General features: G+C 48.6%; 1 protein-coding gene across 7 annotated transcripts in view; it reads right to left on the reverse strand.

Annotated features, from left to right (window-relative positions):
• The window catches only part of Ano10 (anoctamin 10), a 120,743-nt gene that overhangs the window by 91,723 nt on the left and 12,660 nt on the right, over positions 1-16,360 (reverse strand). For 4 of the 7 annotated variants that reach the window (XM_087561619.1, NM_001447084.1, XM_087561618.1 and 1 more), the window contains 3 exons: positions 6,436-6,588; positions 1,808-2,005; positions 517-651 (listed from right to left, as the gene is read on the reverse strand). In XM_087561619.1, the coding sequence (XP_087417745.1) occupies positions 517-651; positions 1,808-2,005; positions 6,436-6,574 (472 nt within the window). In that variant the 5' untranslated portion in view covers positions 6,575-6,588. The remainder of the gene's footprint in view (positions 1-516; positions 652-1,807; positions 2,006-6,435; positions 6,589-16,360) is intronic. The other 3 variants (XM_087561621.1, XM_087561620.1, NM_001447085.1) reach the window with 1 other exon arrangement.

Below are 16,360 nucleotides of genomic sequence, written 5' to 3' on the forward strand. Positions count from 1 at the left end.
CTATGTTGGGAAGAGAGAGTGTGTGAAAAGAACAGAAACCCAGATGCAGGGACCCAGACCTGGGAGGCGGAGACCAGAGCTTAGGCCTTGCTGCTGTTTACACTGGTGCACTTCCACTCTGGAGCCATCGCCCGCCTCAAGGTACCGTTACACAGGGCCTATCCACCTTACCCTTGCTGCTAAGACGTCCTCAGTCACTCTGTGATGTCACTCGGTGAGCCCAAGGGAACAAGAGCAGGACTCTGGGACAAAGCCTCACCTACCCTTTCATGCCCTACCCACACTGAGTTTCACCAGGGTGTGTCCAGTCATAAAGTGAACATTGCTGTCAGCCTAGGTTTACACTCAACTTCAAGCTGACTGGATGCTACAAGGACCCAATGACTCCAAAACGGACAGAGCACGCGACCTAAAGGCACAGCACTCCAGGGGTGTGAACTTGCTGAGCAATCCAGATTCCTGGGCAATAAGGAGTGTTGAGAGTGGGCTCAGAGACGCAAGCCGACAGTGACTTACTCAGTGACTTCCCGGGGTACAATTTGGCCTGCGGGTAGCCGGGGATCATCTTCTCGTCTCTGGCTCTAAGATTCTCAAGTTCGTGTTTGATAATGAACTGACACTCAGCCATGGTGAGGAAGTCATCATTGTTACCTGAAACACAAGACTTTCTGGCTACTTTCTTCATAGCAATATGAAGTTGGTGATGCTTAGCTTTTATGCTTATGGTTATAGAAATGCCATAAACAGAAACAACCTACGGAGTGGTCAAAGTACAAACCTGGAAAATCAACAGGTGGCAAGGATGAGGTACCCCACTGAATTCTAACCCAGCCTTCAGTCGCTTCTATTCTTCTCTGGCCCCAGTCGTCCATCAGCACACACTGTCCCAGCTTTACATAGAGCCAGAGACCAGAGCTGTACTCCTTCACTGTAGGATGTTTTTAATGGGGAGGTAAGATGGTAGGGTGATGTTGTGTGAGCTCGCATACCCTTGCGCTGCGCCAATGCTTCTAACCTTTTGGGAAGGCTGACTTAGAAGGGAAAGCCCTCCAAACTGTCCCATGGCCTCACTACCCATGGGAACCAAGTATCCTGAAGAATAGTCTGCAAGAAAACAGCAGCTCTGACAGACATCTTTTTATTGAGGAAAATGATCACCATGTCACTGAAGGGAACATCCTACAGTAAGTTAGTACCAAGAGGCCTACTTCCATATCTTAACTCCAAAATTCTACCAGGAGCCAGTGTGCTTGAGACGCCTTCCTTCAGAGAGTCCAAGGCCAATTCTCTCCAGAACTCTCTCTCGAGATGCCGGTGAATTCCAGGACACACCCACCATCACACCACATCAGAAGGAGCCAGAAAACTCAGGAAGTGAGGTTCCAAGATACTCAACTCCTATGTTTGCTATTGAGAACATTCATTACTGAAATTAGAATAACGTAAATAAGGCTCACTCTGTGTTCATCTACTCCAGGGAGGGCCATGTTACGGCCCCAGGACCCTGTACACTGTGTTCATCTACTCCAGGGAGGGCCATGTTACGGCCCCAGGACCTTCTACACTGTGTTCATCTACTCCAGGGAGGGCCATGTCATGGCCCCAGGACCCTGCACTGCCTGGCCATTCATTTACTTGTGGTCAAGGGCTACTGCTGTGCCTCAAATGGCAGAACTGAGTAATTAAGTAGGGCGAAGGCCCACAAAGCCTAGATATTAACTATTTGGTGCTATGCAGCACCTGACCTAGGAATCAAACACTGCTCTCCAGCAAACACATTTGGGTTGGAAAAAATTCTGCTGCTTACCGTGGAAACCTTTAAAGTTGTGGCGGGTTCTGTAGGTGAAGGCCCGCATGGCGCCATCTGTACATTCCTTCACCAGGCCTACTGCTTCTGCCCCCAGCAACAGTCGGATGTTCGAGGCACCAACAAGGTATAAATTCTGGTTTTCTAGAGTTTCTTTCTCATACTTATTTAGCAGTGGTCTAAACAACAGCTGGGCACCTGTCAAATACAAGATTGTGCAGTATAGAACAAAACAGACACAAACTCTCAGAAAAACAAAATCTATAAAAATATAATGTTTATATTAGTATAAACAATTTAAGTCTATGATCCAAGTAAAAAGAAATATAAGGAAGTTGGAAATAGAATTCTTGTGTGTGTGTATGTGTGGATATGTGCACATGTGGATCACATACATGTGTACATGTTGATGCCCACTGTCTTCCTCAGTTGTTCTCATTTTCTGAGACATGGCCTCTCATTGAACCTGTAACTCACCAATTTAGCTAGGTTGGCTGGCCAGCAGCTTCCAGCACCATCCAGTATTTATATTCCCTGTTATGGGATTACAGACGAATACCAATGTGCTTAGCTTTTTAATGAGGGTACTAGAGATATAATTCCTCTTTACATGACAATCACTTCCCTCTCCCACTGACCCATCCCCCACACTGATCCTTCCCCCACCACTGACCTATCTCCCTGCCCCCCAATAATGACTATCTCCCCACCCCCACTGACCATTTCCCCCCCACTGACCATCTCCCCCTCACTGACCATCTTCCTGCCCCCCAATAATGACTATCTCCCCACCCCCACTGACCATCTCCCCCCCCACTGACCATCTCCCCCCACACTGACCATCTCCCCACCCCCAATGACCATCTCCCCACCCCCAATGACCATCTCCCCACCCCCACTGACCATCTCCGCCCCACTGACCATCTCCCTGCCCCCCAATAATGACCATCTCCCCACCCCCACTGACCATCTCCCCCCACTGACCATCTCCCCCCACACTGACCATCTCCCCACCCCCAATGACCATCTCCCCACCCCCAATGACCATCTCCCCACCCCCACTGACCATCTCCGCCCCACTGACCATCTCCCTGCCCCCCAATAATGACCATCTCCCCACCCCCACTGACCATCTCCCCCCCAACTGACCATCTCCCCCCACACTGACCATCTCCCCACCCCCAATGACCATCTCCCCACCCCCAATGACCATCTCCCCACCCCTCACTGACCCATCTCCCCACCCCCAATGACCCATCTCCCCACCCCTCACTGACCCATCTCCCCACCCCCAATGACCCATCTCCCCACCCCTCACTGACCCATCTCCCCACCCCCAATGACCCATCTCCCCACCCCTCACTGACCCATCTCCCCACCCCCAATGACCCATCTCCCCACCCCCCACTGACTCATCTCCCTACCCCTCACTGACCCATCTCCACAGCCCTCACTGCCCATCTCCCCACCCCTCACTGCCCATCTCCCCACCCCTCATTGACTCATCTCCCCACCCCTCACTGACCCATCTCCCCACCCCTCACTGACCCATCTCCACAGCCCTCACTGCCCATCTCCCCACCCCTCACTGACTCTTCTCCCCACCCCCCACTGACCCATCTCCACAGCCCTCACTGACCCATCTCCACAGCCCTCATTGACTCATCTCCCCACCCCCCACTGACCCATCTCCACAGCCCTCACTGACCATCTCCACAGCCCTCACTGACCATCTCCACAGCGCCACAGCAGCAACTCTCCACAGAGTTGGAGGTGGAGAGTAAGGCAGGTTCCTCTGCCTGATTCTTCTTGTAGAGTTGGGCTGTGTTCAAGGCTGCTCCTTGCACAAGCTTGTACGTCTTCACCTGGCTGCAGCTTCCCACAAATTCTGCTAGGCTGTGTGTGTCCTTTCCCAGTACACCTCTTATGCATTCAAGTCCCAGCTCTATCTTTTGCATAGAAAACCAAAGTTGACCCTCTGAGTGTGAGGAAGAGACTTGGTGTAACTTCCAGGAGGACATGATGCCAACACCGTGTTTTAAAAAGTACCGCCTGGCAGCTGATTCTTGTCACATGCTTTCATTCACTGAAGTTTCTCTTACCATTGCCTAGTCTACACTTAACAGTTCTATTCTCTGTGCACTGGCTAAGTCTCCCTCTGACACACTGACGTCCATAGTTTTACTAGTGAGCCTTTCTGTAGTTCTGCCCTTTCCACTGCTGGCTAGGTATGTCCAGAATTCCAGACGACAGCCTTTCCTTCAGAAACAGAGAGGATCCCACTGCTTCATTGGATGCTTCTGTGATGTCTGATCCTTTGTACTGGACCTAGCTTTGTTTTCTTTTTCCTGGAAGGTCTGTTGCGCTTAATCCCTAGGGTTCTGGAACTTTCTTTCACTGGTGCAGCTGGTCACAGGGTACGTCCTTTCCCTGCAAGCTGGAATGGGTCCTGAGAGTCTGCTTGCTGATTCTCCTTTTTCCTGCCCTCTCATTGGTGTGTGCCTCTGGGCTGTTCTCTCCTCACCCTCCAGCTTTGCTCTCTGTTCTTGGAGGCCTTGCCACCAAGACTGCTTTTCCCACAGGACTGTCTTCCAACACAGTCTTCACTTGTGGTGGCTTCTCTGCCTCCTCTTCACTGGTTCACTGTCTCCCTTGTGCTAGACACATGGCAGTCTTCCTTCTGTTGGCTCTTGTTTAAGAAAGGGCCCCCAAGGGACTGACATCCTGAGAGCTGAGGTGGGCTCATCCACATGTCCTTTAATGGACAGAGGCCTCAAAAGGTCGCTTCCTGGACAATCGCCTGGTTTCTCTGACTCGTTCTTTCGTCCTGAATGGATGCTCCTGAGAAAGTCAATGTCTCCTGGATTGTGGGAAGCCTTGCTCTTACACTTTGGAAAGTGAATCAGATGTGAGGCTGGGGCTGGGAGAGGAGAAGGGTGTCTTCCTCCCCATGGGCTCTCTATGAAGCGAGAGTGAGCTCCTGGGTGGTGGCTCCTGTGGCTGCTGTGCAGGACCTGCAGGTCCTCCGAGCCCCACCGTCCTCGCAAGCCCCACCGTCCTCGCAAGCCCCACCGTCCTCTCCTTCTGGGGTCTCTAGTGTGCCAGCCTGCTTCTCAGCCATCTCAGATCCTACAAGATTTTGTATTTTTAAAAATGGTCCTTCTGTTTGGCTTTTTTTTTTTTTGTCTTGGTTGGTTGGTTGGTGTTTTTCTTATTTGTTTTGTTTTGTTCACCATGGTTTTAACAGAAGGTGAGAGACAATAAAATCAAAAGTGGTCTAATAAGTACATATCCTTTCCCTGGGGTCCAAAGTGCTCTCTGCTACAACTGCCCAAGTGGGGCAGTGCAATTGTCCCTTTCCCCTCCCTAGTGTCCCTAAAGACACAGGATCAGAGTAAAAGAAGCTGAGGGCTCATGGCAGTCACTCTTAAATCACAGAAGTGTGAAGAGGCTCCAGTCCAACTGAAAATATCTCAGATTCCTGCCAGCAAGTCCTCTTTCCCTTTGGTTCAGTTACTTTTAAAAACATTTTATTTCTACTTTTATCCAAAATTGTTTTTTTTTTTTTTTTTTTTTTTTTTTGGAGCTGAGGACTGAACCCAGGGCCTTGGGCTTGCTAGGCAAGCGCTCTACCACTGAGCTAAATCCCCAAACCCCAAAAATGTATTCTTAAGGCATCATTCTACAGTGACCATCACTGACTTCAGACCTCGGCTGGCATGGCTAGTGACCCTGTGTATTCTAGGGGCCATCTGCTCATCCAAAGCCCTCAGCTTTGTTACTGGCTCAAGCTCCCACTGCTCTTCAACAGAGGACTGAGCCAGTGTTTGCCATTATCTCCAGCATTCCACTAAACCCTAACCCCTTCCTGTATTATAGCAGGCATAATTGTGGTTCACATGTGTGTACTGCATACCTCACATGTATACTGCATACTTCACATATGTGCACTGTACATCTCACATGTGTACTTCACACTTCATATGTATCTACAGCACATCCCACATGTGTGTACTGCACACTTTACGTGTGTACTGCATACCTCACATGTGTGTACTGCATACCTCACATGTATACTGCATACTTCACATGTGTGCACTGTACATCTCACATGTGTAACTTCACACTTCATATGTGTCTACAGCACATCCCACATGTGTGTACTGCACACTTTACATGTGTGTACTGCATACTTCACATGTGTGTACTGTAAACTTCACACATGTATACTACGCACTGCTCTGACAGTTCATCGGCTAACTGGATTGTCACTCAGTGTCTAGAAATTACTGTTTGTTTTCCCCACCTGGACAGTGTTCACATGCAGAGATCAGATATATCCCTTCCATAGCATCATAACAACCCAGCAGGTCCTGTTGACTCACAGGAGATGTATTTATGATGCTCCTATCATGTGCCAAGCTCCCTCTGGACACTGTGTTAGGCATGGCCTTTAGAAACATGTGGAAAGCCACTTACAGGGCTCATGGTCTAGTGTTGATTGGAAAGTCTCTTTTCAACCTCCGACAGGTCATACAGAGCCCAGAGATAGCATGTAAAACATGTTTGCAGACACAGATCAGCCAGCCACTATCATGACCAGGCTGGTAGAGTACATTTTCACTAACCTCCATCTTTCTTTGGGGAAATGATTCTGCTTTTGAGCCATTCTTTGGTTTCTTCTTTGACATCCTGGGCGAGCTCTATGACCACTAGAGGTGTGAAGGAGCTCTCACAAGTATCCACAGTTGATAAAATCCCTTTCATCTTTGACAAACTCACTGAAAATTAAGACAAAAACAAAGTCCAGTTATTCGTGGGGGGGGGGGGTAAATATGCTACCCGCTGCACTATGCTGGCTAAGCAGAGCCACTACAGGAACATCTCAAACTACACACGCCACAGTGATACACTGATGAGAGCATAAGCCTGCTTCTGGCACAGCAGATGAGAGATTCAGACAAACTCTTCTACTGCAGATGACAACACACACATGCACACACACGTACATGCACACACACACACACACACACACACACACTTTTTCATTATTAGTTTTTGAGACAATGTCTCATAGCATAGCTGATATCTCTGACTGGCTTGGAACTTGCTATGTAGATAGACCAGGATAGCCTCACACTCACATTGCTCTATCTGCTAGTGTGCTTCCTGAGTGCTGGGACTATAGGTGTGGACTATATATCTTCACATACACAGTTAGAATGCCACTGAAATGGTGAAATGAAAACGAGAGGCCGACACAGACTCTAGGTTCAGGCCTGACTCCAAAAGGAAAAGTCATCCCTTCCAGGAACTGACCATAACCCCCCAAGTCACCAGCTCCAGGAACTGACCATAACCCCCCAAGTCACCAGCTCTAGGAATTGACCATAAACCCTATGCCCCCAAGATGCCCCCTCTCCAAGTCATCAGTCCCAAGAACTGGGCCATAAGAACAGAACATAAATTCCAGGAACAAAGCCATGAAATCATTCATCCAAAGAACAGGCTGGAGATACCCACAAGGATGAGGAAATGTCTCATCTCAGGATTGGCCTTCCGTGTTGGACAGCCTTATATGGTTTGAGCATCTCATCATGTGGTTAAACGTTCATGACACAGGAATGCAGTCCACTGACTACCTAGACACAAGCCAATCAGAAACCGACCCATGTAGCATCCCCAGAACCCACCAATGAAGTTTTAGATTACTGAACCATAGCTAAAATTTCCCTCATTCCCTATAAAAAGGCCTGCATACCTTTGTCTGTCACTGTCACCATTTTTGTAAGTGGCTGACCCCTGCATGCAAGCTTTTTCCTTTCGTAAAATAAAAACTCCCTTGTCAATTACATATGTGAGTGGTGGTCTCTGTGAGGCGTTTTCAGACTTAATCTTTTTTTTTTTTGCATTGGCTGGGAAGTGCCTGAGACCCTCGTCACACTGAGTGTTTGAGCACTAGTCTGTGAATGCCCTGTCCCTGTGTTGCCTGTGCCCCTGTATGCCTAGACAATCTGAGCCTGTGAATGACTTAAGACAATTTCTGGAGGCCCGGGTGATTTAGGCGGATGCATTAATGGAACCCATGCCAAGTAAGTCGAGAGACGTTTCTGGCCTACCTGAAGGGGACTTGGAGGCCCTGACTGAAAGGAACTTCATCCTCAATCCCACTGGCAGTTCTGACAGAACATAGTTCACTCCTGCCATACAGAACCTACTTGTAGGACAGGCCTTCAGTCCAAATTTTGGTTCTTTTTGTCACACTGTACTGATACACTTCTGTTTGTACTGTCCTTTCGTGTCTCTGGTTGTAACTGTCTTGATTCTAGAAATGGGCCAAACCAGTTCCACCCCCTTGAGTCTTGTGCTATATCATTTCAAAGAGGTCTGTAAATTAGCACCAGACAAGGACTTTATGTGGAAAGGAAAAAGATGTCTTTTACTGAAACAACTGGCCCACCTTCAATGTGAGATGCCCAGAAGAAGGAACCTACAACCACCCCGCCATCTACAGGGTTAAGGATGTTGTCTATGGAAAGCCAGGCCACTGGGATCAGGTTGCCGACATAACCACCTGGCAGACCCTGGTGTAAGAGCCTCCTGCCTGGTTTAAACCCTCCCTTCCTCCCCATGGGGGCTATCATTGCAGAGAAAAGGGAGAAAAGGAGAGAGGGCTAGGCCATCAGTTCCCCTCTCTCCCATCCTGACCCCCTCAGGAGATTGAAAAGGAAGTTCTCTCTCCACCCTTTACTCCTTTTTCACCATCAGGAAACTGCTGTGTGTGGAAATCTAGGCCAGGAGGGAAGAGGCAGGGGGTTGTGGTGGAAAGCAAGAGAAGCTGTGGGGGAAATGGTAAGTCCACCACACACTAAGGAACAGCCTCGAGGTGACTACTACATTTCTCTGTGCACACCCTCCCTTCCCCCCCTCATGCACTGGAAAGGCAGCAGTTTGTTCACTGGCCTTTCCCCACGTGTGACCTCTACAATTGGAAGTTACAAAATCCCAAATCCTCTGAAAAGCCTGCAAAACTTATTGATTGTTAGACTCTGTTCTTTTTCACCCATCAGTTTACTTGGGATGATTGTTACCAATACTCCAGATCCTTTTCACCACTGAAGAGGAGAGAGGATCCTGACCGAGCCTGGAAATTGGTTCTGGGCCCAGACAGGACAACTGCAAACCCCACCATATCAAGAGGAGTTCCCCTTGGCCTGGCCTGATTGAGACTTCAACAAAGCTGCAGATAGGGAGAGATTAAAGGTCTTCCTCCAGACTTTAATGGGAAAGGGGAGGGGGCTCTGGGCAGCTGCGAGGTGGCCCACAAATTTGTTCAAAGTGAGCCAGGTACGGCAGGAACAGGATGAATCACCAGGGGCCTTCCCGAAAAGGCTGCTAGAAAGTTACCGAACTTGCACACCCTTAAACCCAGAGGCCAAGGAAAACCATTTGGCAGTAAATATGGCCTTTGCCAATCAGGCAGTGCCAAACCTTCACCAAGGTCAGGATTACAGAAAGATCAGCATGCTTATTGAAAGAAAGTAGGGCTTCCTATGAGAAAAGTGAATGCCCTGAGCAGAAAACCCCCACAGAAGCAAAGACGCTGGAGCTAAAGGAAATGAACAATTAGGGGAGAAAGGGCTTGACACCTCTCCTCAAGCCTTGAGTAACCTTAAAAGTGGAAGGGAAGTCCATCAAGTTTCTAGTAGACACAGGGGCATAACATTCCGTCCTAAAACAACCTCTGAGGCCATTATCTCAAAGACAGGCCTGGTTCATAGGGTCAATGGGGATGGACCAATGCCCACAAACTATCTGAAGACTGGTCCATTTCAGAAAGGGATGGGTATTCCACTCTTTCGTGGTCATCCCTGAGTGCCTGTACCCCTTGCTGGGAAGAGACTTACTGACTAAAGTGGGAGCCCATATCCACTTCAGTCCAACCAGGGTCTCTGTGACTCATTGGGAAGGAAAAGCCATACATGTCCTCAAATGGCCTTGGTAGATGAATATAAACTATTCACAGACACACATACACACACCCCCAACTCTGGGGAAGGAAGGGAAGCATGGGAGCCTGCTGCAATGTTGGATCCAAGAGATCCCAGAAGCCTGGGCAGAAACAGGGGAATCTGGACTGGCCAAGAACCGATCCCCTAAGCTAGTTCAGCTGAAAGTCAATGCAATGTCAGCCCCCATCAAACAATGCCCAGTGTCCAGGGAAGCCAAGCTGGGTTGTCCCCCACACCAGGTGCTTAATGGACTTAGGCATCCTCATTCCTTCCCAGTTGGCCTTGAACACAGCCCTGCTACTGGCTAAGAAGCCCAGCTCTACTGACTGTAGGCCAGCACAGGGCCTCCGAGAGGTAAACAAACAGGTTGGGGATATCCATCCTACTGTTCTCAACCTGCACACCCTGCTCAGCACCCTGCCCCTGAACAGGTATGCTCTACCACCCTGGATCTTAAGGACACGCTTTTCAGCTTACCACTGGCAGCCAACAGCCAGCCCTGTTTTCCTTTGAGTGGCCCAGATAAAGGCTACAATGTTCTGCTCATCTGGACACAGCTTCCCCAACTGTTCAAAAGCTCCCCTACCATCTTCAACAAGGCTCTCCATGAGGATTTGGGTGAGTACAGCAAGCCCACCCAAATGTCAGTTTGAAGCAGTACGCAGACGACTTCCTAATTGCTGCCAACACCATGGCGGCCTGTAAAGCTGTCAGAAAGGAACGCTCCAAAACATTGGGAAGACTCGGGTAATGAGCATCAACCAAGAAAGCTCAGCTCTGCCAACTCTCGGTAACAGTTACCTAAGATACGTACTCAAGAGGGATGGGGAGGTGGCTGTCAAAAGCAAGAAAAGAGGCAATTCAAAGGATCCCCTGACCCACCAATCACCAGTAAGTAAGGGAACTCCTGAGGTCGGTCACATTTTGTAGGCTCTGGATCCCTGGGGTTGTTGAACTTGCCCACACTCTGTATGAGATGACCATGGAGTAAAAGCTCCACTGGAATGGACTGAGCAAATGGAGGAGGCATTTGGAAAGTCAAAGCTGTCTTATTAGAGGCTCCTGCACTGGCCTTGCCAGATGTCACCAAGCCATTCCACTCATACATCAACGAAAAGTAAGGAATAGCAAAAGGGGACTTTGCCTAGTCTCTCAGGTGCTGGGAAAGACAGGGGCCCATTTGTCAAAATGACTGGACCCAGTGGGGACTGGATGGTCCCCATGCCTCTGGATAATAGTGGCCACTACCTTGCTGGTCAAAGACTCAGACAAGCTAAGTCTAAGCCAGACCCTTGAGATGATTGCCCCCTGTGCTGTTGAAGGGTCCTCAAGCATCCACCTGACAGCTGGCTGACCTATTCCCAGCTCTGCTCCTGAACCCTCCCTAAATTAAGTTTATCACCACCCAGTACCCTTAACCCAGCAATCCTACTCCCTGACTTGGACCAGGATGGTCCTTTACATGACTGCTAAGAGATTCTGAGTCACCTACAGAGACAAGACTGGACTGTAAGGACAGTTAATTCCTTAAAAAGCAGAATTAACATGGTACACAGAAGGCAGCAGCTTTGTCAAAGATGGGGTCCGTGACATGCAGGGGTTACAGTAACCACCGAGGATAGAGCCAAATAGGCAAAAGCTCTACCTTCAGGGATGTCCGCCCAGAAAGCTGAATTAATAGCTCTGACTAAGGCCCTACTGCTAGGTCAAGAAAAGAGACTCTGGAATATCTACCTGGAGAGCCAGTAAAGCCTTTGCGCCAGGCATGTTCATGAAGACATCTACAAGGAAAGAGGCCTGCTCACCTCAGAAGAAAAAAAACTGTCTAAAATAAGAAGCAAGAAGTGTGGCTTCCTAAGAAAGTAGCAGTCATACACTGCCCTAGACACCAAAAGGAAGATGGTGCCATCCCTAGAGGAAACAACTGGGCCCATCTGACAACCCAGGAGGCAGCACTCCAGGTCACCACTACCCTAATGGCCCAGCTGCCCCAGATGGTGGCACACACATCGTCTGAGGTCTCTACTTACACCAACAAGGAATTACAGAGGATCCAAGCCTTCTTGGCAACCTATAAAGAAAAGGACCCCGATGGGAGAATTAGCCTCCCTTCAGATTTCGCTGACAGTTAACCCAGTAGATGCACCAGAGCACCCACCGAGGGAAAGAAAGCTTGAGGACCTACTCCACAGAGTGCACCTTAAAGTCTTTGACTTAAAGCCAGAAACAGAGGAAACCATGGCCCTGTACCCTACCTGCTTTGTAGTCAACAACAAACATGAAGGGACCTCCGGATCAAGGTCCAGGGAGAGAGGAACTCGACCTGGAGTAAACTGGGAGATTGACTTCACAGACACCAAGCCTGGGTTGTATGGGTACAGATACTCGCTGGTGTTGGTTTATTCTTTTGGGATGGACAAATGCCTATCCCAACAAATAAGAGACCTCCTTGGTGGTGGCCAAGAAGCTGTTAGAAGACGTCATCCCGAGGTATGGGCTGCCTGGAGTCAGATAGTGGATCTGCTTTTGTCTCTCAGGTAACCCAAAAGTCAGTCGGGGCTGTGGGGACAAATTGGAAACTCCATTGTGCTTACTGACCCCAAAGTTCAGGTCATGTAGAGAAAATGAATCGTACCTTAAAGGAGACCTTAACTAAATTAACCCTCATGACTGGCAGGGACTGGGTGTACATCTTTCCCTTTGCTCTGTTTTGGGAGTTGGAATTCTCCCTATACTCTAGGATTAACTTCTTTGAAATTATGTACACTAGGGCCCCACCTCTGCTACCCAATGGAAAAAGCAGAAGTTCTAGCTGAATTTGATAATCAAAAGTTCTTTCCTGCCTACAAGTGTAATTTCAGGTACAGGAGCACCTCTGGCCCCAACTGAGCCATTTATGATTAACCCCCCCCCCGACTTCCCACACAGTTTCTGGCCAGAAGACCTGGTAATCATCAAAAGACACTGAAAGGAGACATTAGAGCCCAGATGGAAGGGACCATACCCTGTAATCCTGATCATACCAACAGCAGCCAAGGCCGTTGGGGTCCTGGCTTGGATAAGCCATTCCCATGTAAAACCTGTCAACCACAGTAAACCCAGACAACTATGCACCCAAGGCCAGCACCGGACTGTGGTGAGTTGTACCTACCCATGACACCCACTCAAGCTAAGAATTCAAAATTTCTTGCCTCACATACACCCCACGGAGCCCTAAACAATGGTGGGTCCTGAAAAGTCTCCAGAGGGTTCCATCTACCTGCTCCTTATACTTGCTGTGCTTGGAGATCAGACTTCAGGGGACACAAACCCTCCTGAAGCTGTTACCACCAAACGGATACCTCAAGGCCCCGAGAGAACCCCACAAACTTAGGGGGAAAGGTATAGACTTTAACACTGACGGATCCGGTGAGTACCACCTTTCCTGTTTTTAATCCAGATCTTTGCATCCTGGCCAGATACACGTGGAGGGATCTAGGTTCAAGAGGTAAACCCTGCTCATCATATCAGGAACTCAAGACTCTAGGGCAGCTTGTTGGAAGGACTGCCAAGAACAACCATCCAACTCTATCCAGGCCCAGAGACAAGTGACTACGGGACTTGAGGTGGTACAGAAAGCTTCTTTTGCCATGAATGTAGATGTGAGGCCAAGGCCCCATAGGTACATAATAATCAGGATCTTATCCAGATAGGCAGGACAACAAACTGGTCACTTGGGGGACTGGTGGGCACAACACCGGGGAGAACCTCCATCCATCTCCATCTCAACAACAGAAAAGGGACAAAGGGCAGAGGATAGGATGTTGGAAAGGTTTGGGCTTAGTGGTATATCATGGACACAATAGGAGGCTCCTCTTTCAGTTACAAAACCAAACAGTCCCATCTGGACATCCCCTGCCCCATAGCTATAGGACCAGCAGCACTGGCAATGCCAATGCCTGTCCTAAAAACTACAACATCAGCCTCAGCTTTAGATTCCCCCTCCATTATAAATTCAATCTTGCCCCAGGTCATCACACCCTCCCTAGGGCCTTCCACACCTCTGTCCCGTTTAGACTGCTCAACTTTACCTTTAATTAACTAACCCCACCCAGGCCCCCATACTATACTGGGGGCTACTACAATTACTTTGCACACATCCCTGCAAAGCCCAACAAGTTCTGGGGAAGGACCCCTTTCCTCACCCTCAGCAGTGCCTGGAAAGGGACCATGTGTAATAAGAAAAGGGGAACAACTAATCAGAAACCGACCCATGTAACATCCCTACCACCCACCCACCCATGAAGTTTTAGATTACCCAACCGTAGCTAAAATTCCCCTCGTTCCCTATAAAAAATGTGGGTGCACCTTTGTCATTGTTGCCATTTTTTGTAAGTGGCCGACCCTTGTATGCAGGCTTCTTGCTTTTGCAAAATAAAATTACACTTGTCGATTGCATATATGAGTGGTGGTCTCTGTGTGGCACTTTTGGACTTAACAAAAACAATGGAAGAGGAAACAGCGTTTCCTGAGAGCAGCTGTCAAGCTATGGTAAGGACAGAGAAAGGTGAGCAGAGCTTTGGTCGGCTGGGAGAGGCTCCCGTTACTGATTTCCCATTGCACCGGAGAGACTGGCTGAAATATCTACTTTCCTAATTCCACTAAATCCTCCTAATAGACACATAATTTATTACTTCCCCCTTCTTGTTTTTTATAAGGGAATCAATTTTTATGTATCTATGTGTGTGTGTGTGTGTGTGTGTGTGTGTGTGTGTGTGTGTGTACATGGATGCGGGCAGGTTCAAGAATGTAGCCCGGGCTGGAGAGATGGCTCAGCGGTTAAGAGCACCCGACTGCTCTTCCAGAGGTCATGAGTTCAATTCCCAGCAACCACATGGTGGCTCACAACCATCTGTAAAGAGATCCGATGCCCTCTTCTGGTGTATCTGAAGACAGCTACAGTGTACTTATATATAATAAATAAATAAATCTTAAAAAAAAAAAAAAAAAAAGAATGTAGCCCTTTGGATCCCCCAGTTTGTTACATTGTAGATGCTAGAGTCTGAATACTTTAGCAAAATTAAATGTTTCAAAGATAAGATAACAAAAGCTACAAAACAAAACAAAACCCATAAACAAAAATCTTCAGAAGCCACAAAACAACCAACCTGACCAGGGTCTCCACCCTCCAGTGACAGATCCTGGGGAACTGAATCAAATGAGAGATTCAACAGAACCAGGGAACTCTGGTGAAGGGCCTTGAAGTTTTTATTAGATAGGGACAGAGCAGCAAGGATAAACAGGGGCCCTCATCACTTTCTCCAGATGGGCTGAGAGGCAGAAAGCCTGTCTCACAGCATGGGACTGAATGGGGCTGTTTGTATAATGTCTTTGAGCTAAAAACTGGGGACTGGAAGCTTCTTGAGGCATTCCCTGGGCAGGAGGAGGCGTTCCCTTTTTGTGGAGTAAACAAAAGTGTATATGACGAAGTTCAGGCAGCAGGACACTGAAGGAAGTCTGTATTGTATGTAGACTATACTCAGCTGTGACAAGAGACCAAGGACTGAGAGAGTCCAGCGATGACTGGACAGTTCAGTTGTCTGCAGTTAAGCCACTTGACAGGCACTGAACGAACACTCCCTTTCTTCACCCTTGCACATGTCAGGACTGCATGTCCTAGTTTGCTTGTGTTACGTGGACATAGACTAAACTCTAGCCACTGGTATGTGAGAGATCAAGGACTACAGGCCAGACCACCCTGGGGAGGGGCCAGCCCTCCATGCTTTTCTCTCCTGTCCAGGGATCCTGGTAGAGACACAGAGTAGTCTGTTTCCTAAATCAGAGGAGGGGAGCTGCTCGCCCACCAGAACACCTCCCTTGAGCTGCTACTGAGCATGACCTTACGCACACAGGGAGCTAAGACATATGGCCTCTCACTACTGCACCCCTTTGTTTTGTTTCTGTGGTTGAGTTTTGGTGAAATGCAGTCTTTTCTTACATGCTGTAGTCGTCATTTTCCTCATCGCTGTCATAGACCGACAATCTAGTGAGAAACAAGGAAGAAAAGACTGGTTCTGGCTCAAGTGGAGGAGATACAGTCTATTAAGGTGGAGAAGACATGGGACAGTCCCCTCTACAGAGCAGGAATCTGAATGAGTAAACAGGAGTGAGCTGAGCACCTACATTAGTCAGTCTCTGCTTTTGTGACTTGAGATGACGTGTGACCCACTGTCTCATGCTCTCACTGCCAACCTCAGCCACGATGCCCTGTCTCCCTTCTTATACGGAGCTAGACCCAACTGTTGCTTTCTCCTGGCACCTCTAAGCCGGGATTCTCCAGAGCAAACCTGGCACTTTACTAACTCTTAAGGCTATGTGTGCCTCTGTCTTGTGTGCCTCCCTCCATCTTGTGTGTCTCCACACAGCACTGCCCCACTGGGCCACGGCCTCTTCAACTCAACACACACAGATTGCCTAGTTTGGACTGATCAACCTTTTCTCCCTGTCCTGAAAATAGTGTAGACTTTGTTTGGGTCTAGCCTATAACAGGCCTTTAAAACCA

This window comes from Rattus norvegicus, chromosome 8, assembly GCF_021556685.1.
Source record: "Rattus norvegicus strain SHRSP/BbbUtx chromosome 8, alternate assembly SHRSP_T2T, whole genome shotgun sequence".
Taxonomy (NCBI): domain Eukaryota; kingdom Metazoa; phylum Chordata; class Mammalia; order Rodentia; family Muridae; genus Rattus; species Rattus norvegicus.